Raw genomic sequence first — 21,116 nt, 5'->3', positions numbered from 1 at the left:
GAATCCTCCCAACCCCAGTAACAAGTCCAAAGATCCCCCGATCCCTCCCCGACCCCCGTGACAAGAAGTTCAAAGACCCCCCCCCCAATCCCTCCCCGACCCCCGCAACAAGTCCAAAGGCCCGACCACTTACCTAGTGCTGCGCTAGCAAACTTGAAGAATTTATCCCGCGCTGCCTCCTCCTGCAATGCCGTCTTCATTGTAATGAGATCCGAGGCCCAATATCCGGGGCTTCTCAGACCTCACCATTTGTGCATAGGATAATGATCCTGCACCTAAAAATGGGTGCACCCGAATTTAACCCCCATTATCTTTACAATTTTCTCTGTTCCCCTCCCATGTTGTTAACAGAACTGCTATACACCCAACCATACACAATGTGAGGGAGTTAGGAGCAAGAAGGGAAATCAGGGCAACTTGTTCACCCAATGGTTAATCAATTTGTAGAATACATTACCAGGAAAGGCATTGAAATGGATTAATATAAATAGGGTCACAAGACAATTAGATGCTTTTCTGGAGAGAAAATGGATTGAGAGATATGTTGAGAAGGTGGATAGGTGGGGTTGAGATCAACCAAAAAAAGATGGGCTTGTTGGGTCTAATGAACTTCATGTATTCCTGGTTTCCCTCATTTCCTCTTCTTTTTTCAGCCTTCGTGTCCTGCACTATAGTCATTGGCCTGTCACTTTTTTTTATTGAGAAACTTAAATGAAGGGCCACGGCTCATAATGTAGAACACCAAGGTTAAAAAGAGTAGCAGAGAAGACAAGCTAAATTAGGGAGAAGTGATTAAGTGAACCGCCAAGTTTGAGTATTAAAAGCCTGTAGATTGTGAGAGGAAGGGAAGAGAGAGGGAGATGAGATTTTCCAGACTGTTGAGGTCATGGGAAAGAATGAGTTGGAGTTAGGAAATGAAGCAAGAAGGAGAAAGTGTGTGTAGGGAGGGCTATTTGGAGCTTAGGATGAACAAGATAGAGAAGTTCAGAATAGTATCAATATAATGGGCAGTGTGGGAAGGGGTAATTAGAGTGGGAGGAGTCTTGTGTTGAGTACAAACACTGGCATAGACCAGTTGGGCCGAATGGTCTGTTTCTGTGCTGTGGATTGTATGTATGTATGTAATTCTACAATAAAGGTTATGGGGGGCGGGGTGGGGGAGAAAGTTGGAGGTGAGAGAGGGATCATCTATCAAATGACTAGCTTTTTCTTATAAGCATTCCAGGAGTGTGAGAAATGGGCTAGAAGATTCTTCCCAGATGTGGGCATCATAGGTAGATTTAAGTTTTATGGAGAGTAGAGTTGTAGAGGGGAAGTTTCGGCACGAGATAGAGGGAATGTTAGCTTCCTCAATAAAAAATATATCTAAACTCTTAACTGGAAATAGTCTGCAATGCTGCTGAGCTATTCCAACCAATCTAAAGTTGAGAAAGATAGTGGACAATCACTGAGGCTTGAAATGCTGTGCTGTAATTGGAGACCGTCTCGCTGTGTTGAGCAAGCTGTTAGCTTCGCCATTCTGCATTGAAGATCAATGCTAGTTAAAGATATCTCCATGTATCTGTCTGTCTTTATTCTGTGGTGGAATGGGAACTCGCTGAAGGTTTCACTGCACCAGCATTCGATAAGATTAATGATATCTGTGCAGAGTGCCAACATCCAGTTGCGTGGGCCTGGTAGAATTATTTGCTGAGTGTCAGTTCCCATTTCTAGAGTGCATCCCTTCATCGGTATGAATTCATTTATCAATGACAAAAAGATTTTATCTCCATTTTATGAGGCAGGCAATTTCCACGATAAGGCATCTTAATCTTGTGCTTATCCATCCTTACCCATTCTGTAGAAACTGAAAATTCGAACATAATTATGGATTTAGATTTACATTAATTGGAAGCTATATTTTTGGGGGGTAATTTTTTTCAAAAAAAACAGTGGATCTCCAGTGATGATGCTCATGGATTGTACCCAGGACAGCAGAGCAATCAATACATGGAACAGATTGCCAGATAGATTAGCAGGGGTGAAAATCTTGGAACCATTTAAGAAACAATTGGATGCCACATTGGAGGAACTTTAGGGTCTTTCTGGATCAATGGACTCAGCTGTGCCAAATGGCCTTCCTTATTAGTAAATATCTTGTTATCTTGTGAATGCTATAGCATGTAACATACGATGTATTATTCTGTCGCCAGAGCTGTGTGTAACCTGACCTGTCCCTTTAACGCCACAAGATCGAATTGCTCTAAGTAACACATCCTAAGGTTCACTAGAGACTAACGTCATTAATTTCTCTGGGGGTCCTCCCGATTTTCCACTGTAACTTTGAAGAAGATCCATGGAAAGCATTGGGAGAACTCTGTGGAAGTTCTGCTCATAAATCCCCAGCTGCTCCTCAAGATCAGAAAAATGACCATCTCTCCTCTTTTTTTATACTTTTGACACTTTAATGTGACCGATGCATGCTAATTAAATGCAAGAGTTGTATAACAGAACAGAAACAGAATATGGGACACATATTTCCTGTGTTCTACTTCTTGGTCATGCTTAATGATAAATTTATTCTAGCCAAATGACTTGCACCTGAGAGGCTCATATGCAAATTGTTACCATAATCTTTTTGTTTTAAAAAGAGAGAAAGAAAGCCAGCCATTTTGAAGATACAGAGAAGCTCTCCCAATAACAGAAAGTACTTTATTAACACAAGGGCCAAAATACTTGCAGCCTTTAACTTGAAAAATAACCTTAAAATAAAAGAGAAAAAGAAACAGACATTTCATCCCGGGTTCTGACTTGCATCCTGATTGATCTCATCCTGCATGGTTCCCTCAGCAAAGAATTAAACTCTGATCGACCTGAAGCTATTGTTTACTTAACAAATAGACTTTGTGACCTCAAAAGCGATGCACCTATACCTTAGCAGCAGAATAATACGTTATGCATCACATGGTATAATATTTTTATTCTTATAAAACGCTATAGCATCAAAGTTACTTTCAGCAATGCGATGGCTAATCTGCTATAAATATAAATTGTACATCTAGTGTGTATTTTGTGTCCCTCGTACATCCTGCATCACACTTTGGGCATCACACATTGTAGCGCTGATTCTCTGACCTGCACGTCCTTTGCCAACTCCCTGTTGGGACAGTGGCATTGGTCAATTATCCTACTATTTACTTGTTTTCCGAATCAATCAAAAACATGTGTTTCACGGTCTTTGGGCAGATCGCTTCCAAATGTCTTTCCAAATTCTTTTACTGCTCATGTACTCCCCTTCCCCCACTTCTACACTGCTGCATGCCCACCTCATAGGAACAGCATAACCTCTGACCACTGTGAGAAGCGCCACGGAACAGTGACTTCAACCATGTTAACCCCTCGATCTTTCCAGTCATCGAAGTCTTCATTATTTCTAAGGTTTTGAACATTGACATGGCTATCCTTATCAGCCCGCTTGATTGGCACCCCAACCACCAGCCTAAACATTCACTCCTTTCACCACTGGCACACCATGGCTGCAGTGTGTACCATCTACAGGATGCACTGCAGCAACTCGCCAAGGCTTCTTCGACAGCACCTCCCAAACCCGCGACCTCCACCACCTAGAAGGACAAGGGCAGCAGGCGCAGAGGAACAACACCAACTGCACGTTCCCCTCCAAGTCACACACCATCCCGTCTTGGAAATATATCACTGTTCCTTCATTGTCGCTGGGTCAAAATCCTGGAACTCCCTATCTAACAGCACTGTGGGAGAACCTTCACCACACGGACTGCAGCGATTCAAGAAGGCGGCTCACCACCACCTTCTCAAGGGCAATTAGGGATGGGCAATAAATGCTGGCCTTGCCAGCGACGCCCACATCCCATGAACGAATAAAAAAACGGCCTCATCTCCTTCACCTTCCACATCTACCTGTCCGCCTATCCTCACTCAACATCCCTGAAAAAAACTTCCTCCTAGTTCCCTCACTAGTACATTCTCTAATTCTCAATCCCTTCTCTACCACCCACCACAACACCCCTGCTGCTGTCAACTTTCTCAGCAGATGCCTTAGCTGTGCCTTTTGATCCCCTCATCCTTTCATTGTCACTCACAGTCTTCCAGCCTCCCCATTACCCTGGTAGGGCTCCCATCTCCAAACTCTCAAGTCCAAAGGCCACAGACTGCAGTGCACCTGGTGCATGACTGGTCAGGCTATCCACTGTCAGATCTGATTTGACCACCTCAAGGAGTCCCATGTCTTCCTCTCCAACTGTTCCAGGTAAAGGACAATCTGAGAATCCCCTCTCAGTGCCCAACTGACTCCTTTGACATCTAGCCCCGCCCCATCCTCACCTCCAATTCAAGGTCCGAGACTATCTGCACAGCCATCTCAATGGCCATCACCTCTTCATTCTCCATCTTCCCATTCTTTCCTATATCCTCCCAACCTCTGTCGCAACTAAGCCCAGACACCATATCACTCTGCAATTTCTGCCTTATGTCCTTTTCTCCAGTTGAACATTCAGAAAACTGAAGCTATCTTAGATGGCTACTGCCAAAAACTTCATTCCCTTGCTCAAAACTCCCCTTCCTCAGCTGCCTACAGAGCAATGAACCAGCCCATGTGCAACCTCAGTGCCTCGTTTGACCCAGGGCTGAGCATTAAACCCCAAATTCTGGTCATCACTAAGACTGTTTAACATTACCCGCCTCAGCCCCTTCCTCTCCCCCACCGTTGCTGAAATCTTTAACAAGAATCTCATTACCTCAAGACTCGATTTCTTGAACATGGGTCCCTGAGGTCTTCCCTACCCAAACTCAAACTTGTCCAAAATTCTGGAGCCCATATTCTGCCCTTTACAAAATCCAGTGAGCTGTTGTTAAACTTTTACATATTCCTTATCATTTGTTTTTAAAAAATGTTTGTGAGTTCTGTGCTAAACAAGAACTTTCCCATTCCAACCATTCAGTTATTGGCATCAAGTGTTCCCAGGTCAGGTACAGCACGTGTTAGTAAAGTTCCTTCTGCACTACCCCATCAAGCACTTCCAGGTCAGATACGGTAAAGGCGAGATACAGAATAAAGCTCCCTCTACACTCACCTTGACCAAATTCATTTTGCATGGCATCCTTTATTTGTAATGATCATTTGCTGGGTTACTTTACCATGGTGCAAGCACCCTCTGGTACTTCACCCAAGTGACCATTCTTCATGTGTGATATGTACTTTCCAGCAAGGGTCATGGATATGATCAGGAGCAAGAACCCTGGTTGATTTATCTTCGCTCTGACCCAAAGGTATTGAGACCAAGTGTAGTGCCCTTACCAGTGGAGTTAGGAGTTGAGCCTAAGACCATCTTGGTCTATATGCCTCAGCTACTTTAGTTGTAAGAAAATAGACAATGTTGAGGTTGGTCTACTATCAGATGAAGGAAGGATGCCCATAGTGCAGAGTGAATGAAAATCAGGAGATACTAAAGAATTTCTTTGCTTCAGTTTTCATGCAGGAGGTGATATAAGGATTGTGGAACCACCAGACTTGGGTGTAGATCTGTTAGTGGAGGTTACTATTCAAACAGAAATGGTACTAAAGAAACTGCTTATAGTTGAGGTAGTCAGAACACTGGTTTATATCTGAGGATCCTGAAGGAAGCTAGTTAAGAAATTGAGAGTCTGACGGTCATTTCCAAAATCCTGTGGAAAGGAATATTGTGCCAGAGGATCACAAATGCAGCACCCCCTCATCAAAAAGAGAGACCGATATAAACCAGGAAATTATAGGTTACTTAGTCTTACTTCAGTTATATGTAAGCATCAAGGGGTAGAATTTCCACGGGATTCTCTCAATCTCTTACTATAACATCGGCAGAAGAATGGCGGAAACCTTGGGGAGGGTTCAGCTGATCTTCCGGCAAAGTTACAGTGTGAGATGGGGAGAATCCCACGGAAAGTCCACACGCTAGAGTCTACAATATGGGGTGAAAGCACTAAGCACATGGTGAAACATAAGCTAATCAGGATCAATCAGCACAGATTTCTAAAAGATAGTTGGTTCCCAATCAACTTTCGAACATTCTTTGAAAAGATAAAGTGAATGCAGTGGATGTGGATTATAAAAATTTTCATATAGTATTTGATACAGTCCCAGAAAATGTAGTATTTCTGTACATTGCTTTAAGGGAAATATAGGCCACATGGATAGAGAGGGGGGTGATAGCCCAAAAGCTAAGGGTTTGGACTAAAAGGATATTTCCTGGAGTGGAAAGTTGTGGTGAGTAGTGTTCCACTGGGGTTTTGTTGAGGCTGGACTTATTTACTATTAGGTAGTAAGATTTTAAATGATATAAATGGCAAAAGGACCTTGGTGTGCAGATATACAGACCATTAAAGGTGGCTTTGTAGGTGGATAAAGTCACAAAAAGGCAAGCTGAATCCTTGGTTTTGTATTATAGATTACAAAAGCAAGCAAGCAATATTGAAATTGTTCAAGTCATTAATTAGGCCACAATTGGAGTAATGTGAACAGTTTTAGGGCACCCCTTATAGGTAGGATATAAAATTAATGGAAAAGGTGCAGTGTAGATGCTGCAGGGATGAGGGGTTACAGTTGTGAAGAGAAACTTGAGAAGTTAGGGCTCTCTTCACTAAAGCTTAGAAGGTTACGGGGTGACCTGATGGGGGTCCTCAAGATTATGAAGGGTTATGATAAGGTAAGTAGTGATGGATTGTTTATACTGGTCAATGAGAAGATAATGAGCGTGCACAAATTTAAGATAATCACAAAAAGGAGAGGTTTGAAAAAGGTTCACGACACAGATAATTCCCTGCCACAAACCGTTGTTGAAACAGGGATCACAAATTCTCTTACAAGGGAATTAGGTATTTGCTTGAAAAAAGAAATATAAAAGGGAAGGGGAGTGAACAAGAGTGGCATTAGACTAGGTCATGTGGAGAAAAACACTGGTGCAGACTAGATGGGCTGAAAGGCCTGTTTTTGTGCTGTAACCCACTGTCATTCTAGGATACTCAGTGCTTTAACCAGCTGAGCCCAGTCATATTGAATCTTTACAACCACCATCTCTAGTCTTGGCTAGTATTGAATCCTGGTCCCAGAGGTGACTGTGAGAAACAACACTGCAGGAATAATAAAAAATTACAGGAATACAAGTGTAATAGATATAGGATAATAAACACCTCAGTTGTGTTGCAGGCTCGCAGCAGATTAGATAAACCATGACAGAGGTTGACTGCTGCCTCGGTACACAGCTCGATTCTTAAATTGATTCGTAAATATTTAGCAGAGGAAGAGATTGGAAATGTGAGAGGTGATGCGACTGAGCAGAACTGAACAGAATGTTACCTCGATGGCTTAGCGATCAAATGTGTGGAACTGAGCTATGCAGACCAGGAAGGTCCCCGGTTTGATCCCCGGGTTATGCTGTGTTAACTGATTGCAGTTGGACAGCAGTTAGTGGTGCTTCAGTTGGCCTCAGTGCCCTGGGCTTGGGAAGGATGGAGAGGAAAATCAGCCAATGTTCCTGCTTCTGATCACTGTCCAGTGGCCTCTGCTGGAAGGTGTGCGTGCGGACGTCGGGTGAGGACAGGATCGGGCTTGGCCGTGATGTCCACCAGAGTCAAATGACCATTTGGTCTTGACGGCTGTGACTCAGAACCCAGCGTGCACTTATATGAACTTGCAAACATAAAAATCAGAGACAAATAGCCAGGATCTGGAATACTGTTTAATTCTGAATATTCAAATAATTTAATATTCTGATTGATAATTTATTTCCATCTTTTCTAGTTTGGTTAAAAAGAACTAAATACTGTCCAGCTGGATCTATTGGGAGTCAGATTTGATTCCTTAAACTTTAGTTTGTTATTTATTAAACATCATTTATCAGTGATGAATCAATTAATAGTATTATAAAATTTACAGGTATTTTCTGAGTCTGTGACAGATTCAGATTCAGATTAATGCTCCCTGGCTATCTGTTTTATTGATAAGGTTTTATTGATCTTCAATAAGAGGCCAACTTCTGTTGTATTTAGAATAACTTAGGTTGCGGACTGTTTCAAAGCATTGGTTGGTTTCCCTCTGTGATTCCCTGATTGCTCAGTGCTTGTGCTAACCACATTACTGAACTCCCCGTTCTTCTCGCTTCTCTTTGTGGGTTACCCAATAACTCTGCTCATATACTAATGTGCAACTTGGTGATGACAGTTATACCGCAGGCTGCATGTTGTGGATCTTGCACTGAGCTAGGCGAGTGCTCTGCAGATCGGTGGTGCACATTCTGTTCATACAACAAGCACTTGTATAGCGCCTTTATAGAGTGCCTTTAATATAATGAATGTTCCAAGGTGCTTCACAGAGGAGATACAGACACTGAGCAGAAGTGGGAGAGATGACCAAAGGCATATCTGAAATTATAGTTTTGTGGAGGCTTTTAAAGGTAAAGTGAGAAGTAGAGGGGTTCAGGGATGGGGCTTCAGGAGTAGGACCAAGGTGGTTGAAGGCTTTGCCACTGATGGTGGATGGAAGGTTGGCTGGGATGCACAGGAGGCCAGAGGCAGAGACAGAAGGCCAGGGGATGGGATGTAGGGCTGGAGAAGACTGCAGAGATAGGGCACGACAAGGCCATTGAAAAATGTGTCGATGAGGACAGGACTTTGGAATTCAATATACTGGGGCACAGGAGGTCAATGGAGGTTGGGGTCTTGCACAGAACTCCACTCTGTGGCTGGTAAATTGTCAATGTTTCAGAATGTAGGCAGGAATGTCCATAATATTGGTTTAAGTTTGTAAACTGCCTGACGTATCCGACTGATTGCCTGGGCACTTTTTAGAAGTGGCTTTGTACCAGACCCGAGTTATACGGCACGCAGTACAAAGGGTGTGACATCATCTACTGCAGGCTACATCACCTCGAAACAAACTGCAAGGGAGTCGGATCATCTGCCTGATGCCAAGAGAATGAATAGCCTCAGGGATTCTCTCGCTGTCAACGGGGTTTCAGCAGTGAAGCGTGAGATGCCCTGAGGAAATTAATTCCCCCCCACCCCCAGTTATGTCACCGTCTCCCACAAACACAAAAGTGATTGTATAACCAGCCATGATGCACTGCCAGCGGCTGCACTGTAAGAAGCCCAATACTTTGTAAAACCTGAAATTTAATGAATTGGAAGAAAAAGGAAAAAAAAAATCAACGGGGTAACTTTACAAATTCACGTTCCGTGTCAGCAGGACAAATTTATAAATTGAGCCTTTAGATTTCTGCCTCCTCGTAGAACCATAGAAAAGATACAGCACAGAAGGGGGCCAATCGGCCCTTCATGTCCGCGCCGGCTCGAAGAACAACCAGCTGCCCATTCTAATCCCACCTTCCAGCACCCGGTCCGTAGCCCTGCAGCTTACAGCACTTTAGGTGCAGGTCCAGGTACTTTTTAAAAGAGTTGAGGTCCCTGTCTCTACCACCAATTCGGGCAGCGAATTCCATACACCCACCACCCTCTGGGTAAAAAAGTTTTTCCTCATGTCCCCTCTAATCCTTCCGGCAATCAACTTAAATCTATGTCCTCTAGTTCTTGAACTCTCCGCTAGGGGAAACAGGTACTTCCTGTTTACTCTATCTAGGCCCCTCATAATTTTGTACACCTCAATCAAGTCTCCCTTCAGCCTCCTCTGCTCCAAGGAAAACAACCCCAGCCTATCCAATCTCTCCTCGTAGCTGCAATTTTCAAGGCCTGGTAACATTCTTGTAAATCTTCTCTGCACTCTCTCCAGAGCAATTTCGTTCTTCCTGTAATGTGGTGACCAGAACTGCGCACAATACTCCAGCTGTGGTCTTACCAGCGTTTTATACAGTTCCATCATTACATCCCTGCTTTTGTATTCTATACCTCGCTAATAACGGAGAGCATTCCGTATGCCTTCTTCACAACTTTATCTACCTGTACTGCCACCTTCAGGGACCTGTGCACATGCACTCCAAGGTCTCTCACTTCCTCTACCCCTCTCAATATATTCCCGTTTACTGCGTATTCCCTTTTACTGTTTGCCTTCCCTAAGTGCATTACCTCACACTTCTCTGGGTTGAACTCCATTTGCCACTTTTCCGCCCAATCCACCAACCCATTGATATCTTCTTGGAGTCTATAGCTATCCTCTTCACTGTCAACTACACGGCCAATTTTTGTGTCATCTGCAAATTTGTCAATCATGCCCCCTACATTCAAGTCCAAATCTTTAATATATACCACAAACAGCAAGGAACCCAACACTGAGCCCTGTGGCACACTACTGGAAACGGATTTCCATTCGCAAAGACATCCATCGACTTTTACCCTTTGTTTCCTGTTACTGAGCCAATTTCCCTGTATCCCATGGGCTTTTACCTTTCTGACCTGTCTGCCATGCGGGACCTTGTCAAATGCCTTACTAAAATCCAGGTAGACAACATCCACTGCACTACCATCCACTGCACTCCTTGTCACTTCCTCAAAGAATTCAATCAGATTTGTAAGGCATAACCTTCCCTGAACAAATCCATGCTGACTATCCCTGATTAAACCATGCCTTTCCAAGTGACGGTTTATCCTATCTCCCAGTATTGATTCGAATAGTTTGCCCACCACCGAGGTAAGACTGACCAGCCTATAATTGTTCGGCCTTTCCCTTGTACCCTTTTTAAACAATGGTACTACGTTTGCAGTCTTCCAGTCCTCCAGTACCTCCCCTGTATCTAGTGAGGATTGGAAAATGATCCTCAGAGCATCTGCTATTTCCTCCCTGGTTTCCTTCAATAGCCTAGGAAACAATCCATCTGGCTCTGGTGACTTATCAACTTTCAAGGATTCCAGTCCCTCTAGTACTTCCTCTCTCGTTATGTTTACCTTATCCAATATTTCACACCTCTCCTCTTTAACTACTACATCCGGATCATCCCTTTCCTTTGTGAATACGGAGACAAAATATTCATTTAAAACCCTACCAACATCCTCTGCTTCCACACACAAGTTACCCTTATCATCCCTGATAGGTCCCACCTTTTCCTTAGCTATCCTCTTGTTCTTAATGTACTGATAAAACATCTTCGGGTTTTCTTTAATCTTACTAGCTAATACTTTTTCATGCTCTCTCTTTGCTTTCCTTATTTCCTTTTTTATGTCATCCCTGTACTTTCTATACTCCTCTAGGCTTTCTGCGGTATTTAGTTTTCTGTGACAGTCATAAGCTTTCTTTTTCTGCTTTATCTTGTCCCAGAGACTTCTAGACAACCAGGGGGCTCTAGATTTGGCAGTGCCACCCTTTTTCTTAGGGGACGTGTCTGCATTGTACCCGTAGAAATTCACTTTTTAGTGCCTCCCACTGATTTCTCCTCAAGTAGTTGTGTCCAGTCCACTTCTGCCAAATCACCTCTTAGTTCTGTAAAATTTGCCTTCCCCCAATTTAAAACGTTTACTCCTGATTTAACTCTGTCCTTTTCCATAATAATGCTAAAACTAACTGAATTGTGGTCACGATCCCCAATATGGTCACCCACTGTCACTTCACCCACTTGCCCATCTTCATTTCCCAGGACTAATTCTAGAATTGCATCCCCTCTTGTTGGGCTTGTCACGTATTGGCTAAAAAAGTTCTCCTGGACACCGATTAAGAACTCGTGCGGACTTTTCTGAATAAGTTTATAGCGGTGATCAATTCCTGTACTCGGTGCGGGACATTACTGCTTTAAGTGTCAGTACATTCCATCGGTGTCTCTTTACTGTCTGACAGTTACTCATTAAGTTTGACCAACCGCCCTCCTAATTCTCCTTTTCCTGGCTCAGTGTCCATTTTCCTTACTCTTATCTGTGAAATGCTCCTGGGACGTTAAAGGCGCTACATAAATCCAAGTTGTTCCTGAACAGCAGGGGAGTTCTCCCCGGTGTCCTGGCCAATATTTATCCCTCAACCAACATCACTAAAACTGATTTCTTTATTACTCCTATGGAAAACCCAAGGCTTTACAGCGTCAAAGAGTTGATGGCGCAATGTTAGAGTTGGATTACACTTGGAAGGAAGCGAGAGTTACAGCTACCCAGAGGTTAGCAATTCTGGGAGATGTCCGCTCTCCTGAATTGGCCAAGTATTAATAAAATCAGGAATGCCGCCCTCACCAAGTCAAGACAACAGAATGTCTTCGAAACAATGCAGTTAAAATCTGAAAAGTCAGCAGGCCCACCAGTGGGGGTCAGGAGAAGAGGGGAGTAAATTGACAAAGGAAAGTACATGGAAGATAGCCGTCACTTTTCAAAGTTTAACCAGTTTTGATATATTTGTTGTTCAGCTTCACCATCCATCCCAAGGTTTCCGCTTTGGGACAGTGCGAGAGAGCAGTGCTGAGGACTACATGAAGAAGAGTTTTCCTGAGATGCACGAATACACAAGAAGGTTCAATGTTCCAACAACCCTAGGTGGGGTGGCACATCTGACGTAAGTAGCCTGACAAAACAATTATGACATAACAGTGTATCAATATTGGTATAACTTTTGTATCCATAGACAAGTACAAGAAGTCTTGTTACTGACTGAACTTAATAACAAATGCTACAAATTGTAGATTTACAATGCTTTAATAGCAGATAATCTCCTGAGATAGAGTTGCCAACTCTGGTAGGAGGCATTCCTGGAGGTTTGATCACGTGATGTTCTGACCACATGACATCTGACCATGTGATGCCTGATCTCATGACATCTGATCTGCTAGTGGCAGAGCTCAGGAGAGAAATCCCTGCTTTCTGGAGAATCCCTCCGAAAGCGGGAGGGTTGGGAACCCAACCCGGAGCGGTGGTTTGGCTGAGCAAATAGTTTGTTTTTCACACAGCTACAGTCAGAGACATTGCTAGTATGTCTTCAAACCACCTTCTGTGTCAACAGAATGGAACAATATCTACAATATATTAAAAGTTCTTACACAGGTCAACCTTTGCACTTCATTGAAAACTGCTATGTAAATATTTCCTATGGGGATTCCAGTATAAAAATGACCATATTTACATGTTACATTTATTTATTACGTTTCCCTGTAACATCAGTAGGTGGCTCTCTAATAGGATTTAAAGTGTTACACCACCATTTGGTGCTTCATTATCTTTTCCCCAGAAATGACTCATTTTTTCTGAAAAAAAGTTGTTTGCCATTTTTTTCACCGCAGTAACTGAAGTTTCTATTGTCCAAAATAAAGTTTTAAACAAAATTTTAAAATTCCAATTTTTTTTAACATATTTTACAATGACATGATTAAATTTATCCACTGAATTCAAGTTTTTACTTGACGGCCTCAACATCCCACAAATGCCTAGCCTTGGACTTGTTATTTTTGCCCAGAGCTGTGACTGTTAGCTGAATCCAGATTGTGGACTCTGAGCATATGCAATGTATCCAATTTCCCAGGATACACCAGTCAGCTGAAAAGGCTAAATATTTCTCTTTAGCTTCTAGCAGTTTCTGTTCTAATTTTTCTTCAAATAATTTTGAAAAACAAGACTTTTTTAAAAAGCTTTATTCATTTACAGTTCATATTGTGTTTTGTTTTTAAATAGAGAGGGCCTTGGCTTAATGACTTATCCAAAGGATGGCACCTCTCCCTCAGTACTACACCAAAATGTCAGTCTAGAATATGTGTTCAAATCTGTAATGGGGCTTGAACCCAGAACCTTCTCACTCAGAGGTGAGAGGATTACCAACTGAGCCAAGCTGATAATTGTAGAGACTTAACTGCTGTATCAGCTGAGATTAGATAACCCGGTAGAGACCAGGGATGGAACCTGGAATCCTCCTGGTCCGTATGGCTCACTATTGAAGCAAGACAGATATGTCACTTTTAATAACCATTGTTTTAAATTGCAGGACTGATCCATCAAAACTGGATGCGTTTATCATGGACAAGGCTCTGCTGGATTACGAAGTGTCCATTGATGCTGACTGCAAGCTGATAACAGTAGGGAAGCCATTTGCAATTGAAGGTAAGAAGCCCGCTGCTCCAGAATGTGTAGAAGGCAGCCAATATCTCAATAACTCAGAAAAATTGAATGATGCACTTTGTCACATTCTGGGTTCTTTTAGAATTAGAGTCAGATGAAGGAGACTTTCTAAACAACATTTTATTTATATTCTTTCTAGGAGCTTTGAGCTATGCCCTAAGAAGTACAAATCACTCCAAACCAGATTGGACCTGCTCTCTCTGTCTTTACAATGACTCAGTACTCCCTCTGCTTTATTTATATTACAAATGCATATGATACCTAATCTTACATATTATACAACTGATCACATAACCATTAAATACATCTCTCACCTTGCCAGTGTCAGCTTGGCTCCGTTAGTAGCACTTACTCCTCTGAGTCAGAAGGTTGTGGGCTCAAGCCCTATTCCAGAATTTCAGCACATAATCTATGCTGACACTTCAATGTAGTACCGAAGAGTACAGCATTGTCAGAGATGCCATCCTTCAGATGAGACATTAAACTGAGGTCATATCTGCCTGCTCAGGTGGGTGTTAAAGATCCCATGGCACTATTTGAAGAAGAGCAGGGAATTCTCCAGGTGCCCTGGCCAACATTCCTCCTGGAACCACCAGTGTTGGCTAGTTAACCAATTAAACAGGTTGGTTGTTATTCATCTCACTGCTGTTTGAAAGGCCACAGATTACCACCCTGTAGTATGGCAAACTGGCTTGCCAGTGCTCTCCATCACTGTGCTAGCTACAGATTTCATAAATTGGTATGGTCTGAAATCTGGAATAGGGATTCAGGTTCCAGGAAAAAAACTCTACTTGTTCTAATATCTTGTTCAGGACTCACTGTTGTTGGTGGAGATTTATATTGAAAGGATTTTGTTTCTACAGGGTATGGAATCGGTCTGCCCCAGAACTTGGGGCTAAATTCCAACATTTCTGAAATGATCAGTCGCTACAAATCTGACGGCTTCATGGATATGCTGCACGACAAATGGTACAAGGTGGTCCCATGTGGAAAACGGACCTTTGAAGTGACAGAGGTGAGAAACCCGAAGCCCATTTGTTTCCAGTCTTCTCCCATTTCACTTGACTCAAAATTATTAACAAAATGGGATCTTATTGTCAATGTATTTAGAGAGGGCCGTTCATCAATAAGTACCATCAGATTCAACACTTGCCGCACTGCAGCATCCAATTTGTTTCTTAAATGTTTCCACCTTCACTACCCTAACCCATTCCATACGTTGATCACTCTGTGGTGTGATGAAGAACTTCCTGACATTAGTCCTACATTTGACATGACTAGTGTCCTACTGTCACTGTTTAATTTTAGTAATTTTCCGGATCGACCTTTTCCTCTCTCGTATACCTCAGTAAGGTCACCTCTCACTCTCCTCCTTTCTAAGCTGTTTCTCCAGTCTCTCTTTCTCTCTTTCTCTTTTCATAATTCAGTCCTCTGACACTGGGGACCTGCCTTGTGGCTCTTCTCTGAACAGCCTCTGGGGTTTGAATGTCTTGTCTTGTGCCTCGGGGACCAGATGAGTGACTTTGCCTCGCTGAGCTGAGCATTTAGCTGCTGATGATTTACAGTTAAATCAGCGGATTCCCCGTGTGCTGGGGACTGCCCCATCAATCACTGTAATTCCAGGAGCACAGGAAATGTGACTCTACTGATGAATATTCCCTTGCTTCTCTTGCATGGTGCGCCTCAGATCTGTGCAAGTTCGCGTCCAGTCCAGCGTCCAACCCATCGCACCACGCAGTCCCCCTCCACCGATGTATTTTTCCTGGGACTAAAATTTGAAATCTGTTTTTGCAGACGTTACAGATGGGTATCAAACATTTCTCGGGGCTGTTTGTTTTACTGTGCCTGGGCTTCGCTGGATCTTTACTGACGACTGTTGGGGAGCACATTGTCTACAGGCTGGTCCTACCAAGGATTAGGAAACGGAAAAGATTTAAGTACTGGCTCCACACAAGTCAGGTAAGACTTTCAGACAAACACCTCTAGCCCGAGGTGAGGAAAGTAACAATGCAGCGGGGCAGTGCTGAAGCACCAGTACATGGCGTGCACTGATTGATCCCAACGTTACTGAGTTGTGATTATAGCCACAAGGCTCTGAGCAACAGTCGTCCAAGGTCGTTCTGTGCAGGCTGGAACGGGGCAAGTGGCTTGAGAGCAGGTTGCCCACCTACCCTTGTCTCATTATGTAACTGAGCCCTACAGAACAGGAATGTTCTTGATCATCTGCAGCCTATGCTGAGCTCACTGATCCCAGCTAAGGTGCTAGTATTAATCCCAGCATCCCTCGGTCGGGAATTGGGGTGGGGTAGGGAGGCCAGTCAGGGTTCCTGCTCCCAATCACTGTCTGCCAGGAAGTGCATATGTGTGGGTATTGAGTGGGGCCTGGATCAGGCTCTGCTGTAATTTCCCTCCCCCCACCCCACCACAGGGGCATCTTGACCGAAGGAGGGAACAAAATTTGAAAAGAAAAAAAATGTATTTTTTAGATTGCTGCTCACTTTTCTTACTTAGTTTGTGATCTATTTGTTGATCCTTCGTCTGTGAGTGAAAATAACTCTACAAGTACAGTAGATGCAAGTGACTTATGTGGTAGAGATCATATTTTTCTTATGTTGTAGAAAATCCATCGTGTTTTAAATATGAGCTTCGAAGAGCAGAAAATTCAAAAAGTGAAGACAGATAAAAGGTAGGGTCTCCATATTAATATATGTTATTAGGTACAACTGAGTACATCTGTCCTAAAGCCAGCACTGTAGCTGCTCCAAGAATAATATGAAACACAAAGCTAATATAGATAATAAGTTGAAATCAAATGCCTTCTTTTGGGCAACTTATTCGATATTTCTTACAGATAGGGTTCAGGCATGAAAGCTCCCAGACTCAGGACTCTTAGTTATGAGGAGAGACTCAGAGAACTGCATTTCTTTTTATTGGAGGAAAGAAAACTGAAGGGTGACATGATCGAGGTCTTTAAAATGTGGAGAGGTGATGTAGATGTCAGCAGCGGTTTGATTTGCACTGTGAGCACAGAACTAGAGCAGCTGGCGCTCGAGTAACAAGCACCAAACAATTCGAGGAGTTAGAAGAAACCTTACTTCCACAGACTAGTGGATGTGAAAGACTCCCACCAACAGCAACTGAGGTTGTGTCAGCTAGCACCTCCAAAAAGGAATTGGATAAACATCTGATGAGCAACAAGGGACTGGAGGATATAGGGATAGGTCAAACATTCCATGGGACATCATTGGAGATGGGGTGGGGGCGAGGTTGCATTGTTGTGTGTGGAGGCCAGAGTTCAGGGTAGAATAGTAGGGATGTGAAGATGGAGTTTTGCTTGATAACCTTTGGGTATCAGGGAGTATTTCTGTTGACATTTCCTTCAGGAGATTAAATGAGTGGGGTAGAGGCCAAGATATTGTTGACTGTACATAGTCTGTACATTTTCTCTTGCAGTAATCCACTGGTGTTCTGCATAATATAAAGATACCACAGCAATAAGTCCTCCTTTAACAAAGGATGTGAGATAATATGGGGAACGTACAGTAATAGCTTTTTGTTTCACAGATGCAACCTGCAGAAGATCCAGAAGGTGCCGCCCACCACAGTACGAGTGACTGCCCAGACCAGGTGGAATAATCAAAGGCGGACAGTGGTCAGAGACAACAAGAAAACTCAGGCTGAGCTAGAAAGCTGTGCATGGGACCGTTATGTGGTCAAATCGGAAAAGGAATCGCGCAGTGTGATCTGTGAGAATGGAGGGACCGGGCACCATGACCAGCGTGAGATGAATTCACATGATAACGAAATAAAAGAACTGGAGCAAAGAATACAGACGATCAAAGAGCAGCTGCGAGCTGCCCTGATCAAGAGGAACGAATTGGCAGCTTGCCTCGAGCTGCCTAAAGACAGTCACCAGACTCCTACAAATACAAGCGGTAAAGAAAATAACGACAAGAGGTGATGGTGGCCGTGAGTTTACACAAAGTGGACCTCTTGACTGGAAAAATAACTGGCTGCAACTCCTAAGAGATCTCCACCTGACCATTTGGATCACATTAAAGCACATTTCAAAGCACTTTTGCCGCATGAGCATCACTTGCAAAATATTGCCGATTTAAATGAAAATCAACGCTAATGGGATGCAGGTTTTTTTTTACTATCACAGCAAATTCAGGTGCTTTTACTAAACCTGAGACAGACAGTTCCTGGAAAATTTAATAATAAAAAACTTAAGCCTGTGTATTTAAAATCTGCGTAATATTGTAGCAGAATCTGAGGAAATCTACTTCACCAGCATCAGATTTGGAGGGGGGGGGGAATGGATAGAAAGATTATTTTGGAATTGCGATATATAAGTATAAAAAGCATTAATTTGCTGCTGACCTCAGACAATCTCCTTTGCTAGTAATGTTTCAGGTAATCAATATATTTTTCTTTGCTGTGAAAAGTTGATGTGTTTGGTTGCAATGGACATTAAAAAGCATCTCCATGGTCATGAAGTGCTGCAAGATTAGCAGGACTATTGTGTAGAAATCAAGACTCACCGCACTGTTCCTGCTCGAACTCATTCTTTCATAGGCTCCCAAAACTGTGGAACTCCTCACCTGCTTAGGTATTCCCTTCCTTGTACGGTCTACAGCATTTGAAAACTTGGTGGCACCAATCATTAATTGCTGACATTCCTAGTCGTCACTTCTCTTTTCAAACTGGCTGCATGCTCCCTTCATGTGCAGATTGGCGAATAGTCACCTTATTGTCACCAGTAACCAGTTATAATTAGTTTGTCCCTAGGCAGCAGGTACTTACTTCTGTCCATGAGTAATATTCTGATTAGGTATTGAGTGGATTTAATTCTGTTAAAACCATGACCACTTGCCTTTACTGAGGTCAGTGGGCCTACCAATCCTGTGACTGATTGTGACTTCTCTCCGCCAGAAAAATCGTCCATTGCAGATAAATTGCAATTACACAACAGCACCATTTTATCATACAAATCAGTGTTTAATTATAGTCAGAGATCAACAATTCACAGAAATGGGTAATCTGCTCAACAATGAGATCAATATGCAGTAGCAATGTAATTTATGTCCTTTTGCACCTTTATTAATATTGCATGCAAATTTAATCTTTGAAGTGAATTGTTTTGCATTACAAGTTAAACCTTAAAGCTGACATTATGGACCCAGTGTGTGCTAAATTACTTTTGAATAATGCATCAGGAATGTGGTTCAGTCTTACTGAGGGAGGACATGCCATGTGAAGAAAATAAGCTGTGTCATGTTGGCAGCTATTCTTGGTTAACCAGCACTGTATCAATGCACATTTATATTATTAGAACTCATTAACTGCAGGATCATAAGAACATAAGAACATAAGAAATAGGAGCAGGAGTAGGCCAATCGGCCCTTCGAGCCTGCTCCGCCATTTAATAAGATCATGGCTGATCTGATCCTAACCTCAAATCTAAATTCATGTCCAATTTCCTGCCCGCTCCCCGTAACCCCTAATTCCCTTTACTTCTAGGAAACTGTCTATTTCTGTTTTAAATTTATTTAATGATGTAGCTTCCACAGCTTCCTGGGGCAGCAAATTCCATAGACTTACCACCCTCTGAGTGAAAAAGTTTCCCCTCATCTCAGTTTTGAAGGAGCAGCCCCTTATTCTAAGATTATGCCCCCTAGTTCTAGTTTCACCCATCCTTGGGAACATCCTCACAGCATCCACCCGATCAAGCCCCTTCACAATCTTATATGTTTCAATAAGATCGCCTCTCATTCTTCTGAACTCCAATGAGTAGAGTCCCAATCTACTCAACCTCTCCTCATATGTCTGCCCCCTCATCCCCGGGATTAACCGAGTGAACTTTCTATGTACTGCCTCGAGAGCAAGTATGTCTTTTCTTAAGTATGGAGACGAAAACTGTATGCAGTATTCCAGGTGCGGTCTCACCAATACCTTATATAACTGCAGCAATACCTCCCTGTTTTTATATTCTATCCCCCTAGCAATAAACACCAACATTCCGTTGGCCTTCTTGATCACCTGCTGCACCTGCATACTAACTTTTTGATTTTCTTGCACTAGGACCCCCAGATCTCTTTGTACTGCAGTACTTTCCAGTCTCTTGCCATCAAGATAATAACTTGCTCTCTGGTTTTTCCTGCCAAAGTGCATAACCTCACATTTTCCAATATTGTATTGCATCTGCCAAATCTCCGCCCACTCACCCAGCCTGTCTATATCCCCTTGTAGGTTTTTTATGTCCTCCTCACTCTCTACTTTCCCTCCCATTTTTGTATCATCTGCAAACTTTGATATGTTACACTCGGTCCCCTCCTCCAAATCGTTAATATAGATTGTAAAGAGTTGGGGACCCAGCACCGACCCCTGCGGAACACCACTGGCTACTGGTTGCCAGTCTGAGAATGAACCATTTATCCCAACTCTCTGCTTCCTATTAGATAACCAATCCTCCACCCATGCTAGAATATTACCCCCAATCCAGTGATTCTTTATCTTGAGCAATAATCTTTTATGTGGCACCTTGTCGAATGCCTTCTGGAAGTCTAAATACACTACGTCCACTGGTTCCCCTTTATCCACCCTGTACGTTATGTCCTCAAAGAACTCAAGCAAATTTGTCAGACATGACTTCCCCTTCGTAAAGCTATGCTGACTTTGTCCTATTAAATTATGTTTATCCAAATGTTCTGCTATTGTCTCCTTAATAATAGACTCCAAAATTTTACCCACCAGAGATGTTAGGCTTACTGGTCTATAATTTCCAGCCTTCTGCCTACTACCCTTTTTAAATAAGGGTGTTACATTGGCAGTTTTCCAATCGGCCGGGACCTTTGCCGAGTCCAGAGAATTTTGGAAAATTATTACCAAAGCATCCACAATCCCCACTGCCACTTCCCTCAAGACCCTAGGATGTAAGCCATCAGGTCCAGGGGATTTATCTGCCTTGAGTCCCATTAATTTACTAAGTACCAATTCCTTAGTGATTTTAATCGTATTTAGCTCCTCCCCCCCAGAGCCCCCTGTTTGTCCAGTGTTGGGCTGTTCTTAGTGTCCTCTACCGTAAAGACTGAAACAAAATA

At 42.9% G+C, this 21,116-nt stretch overlaps 1 protein-coding gene across 1 annotated transcript in view; it reads left to right on the top strand.

Annotated features, from left to right (window-relative positions):
• The window catches only part of grin3bb (glutamate receptor, ionotropic, N-methyl-D-aspartate 3Bb), a 44,686-nt gene extending 25,968 nt beyond the window's left edge, over positions 1-18,718 (top strand). Inside the window, exons 4-9 of the mRNA XM_067968401.1 lie at positions 12,318-12,463; positions 13,880-13,995; positions 14,877-15,028; positions 15,808-15,972; positions 16,632-16,699; positions 17,578-18,718. Of these exons, the coding sequence (XP_067824502.1) occupies positions 12,318-12,463; positions 13,880-13,995; positions 14,877-15,028; positions 15,808-15,972; positions 16,632-16,699; positions 17,578-17,974 (1,044 nt within the window). The 3' untranslated portion in view covers positions 17,975-18,718. The remainder of the gene's footprint in view (positions 1-12,317; positions 12,464-13,879; positions 13,996-14,876; positions 15,029-15,807; positions 15,973-16,631; positions 16,700-17,577) is intronic.
• The last annotated feature ends 2,398 nt before the right edge of the window (positions 18,719-21,116 follow it).

Source organism: Heptranchias perlo, chromosome 29 (assembly GCF_035084215.1).
Source record: "Heptranchias perlo isolate sHepPer1 chromosome 29, sHepPer1.hap1, whole genome shotgun sequence".
Classification (NCBI taxonomy): Eukaryota; Metazoa; Chordata; class Chondrichthyes; order Hexanchiformes; family Hexanchidae; genus Heptranchias; species Heptranchias perlo.
Note: the sequence above shows the minus strand (reverse complement) of the source record. Positions and strands in the feature narration are given on the sequence as shown.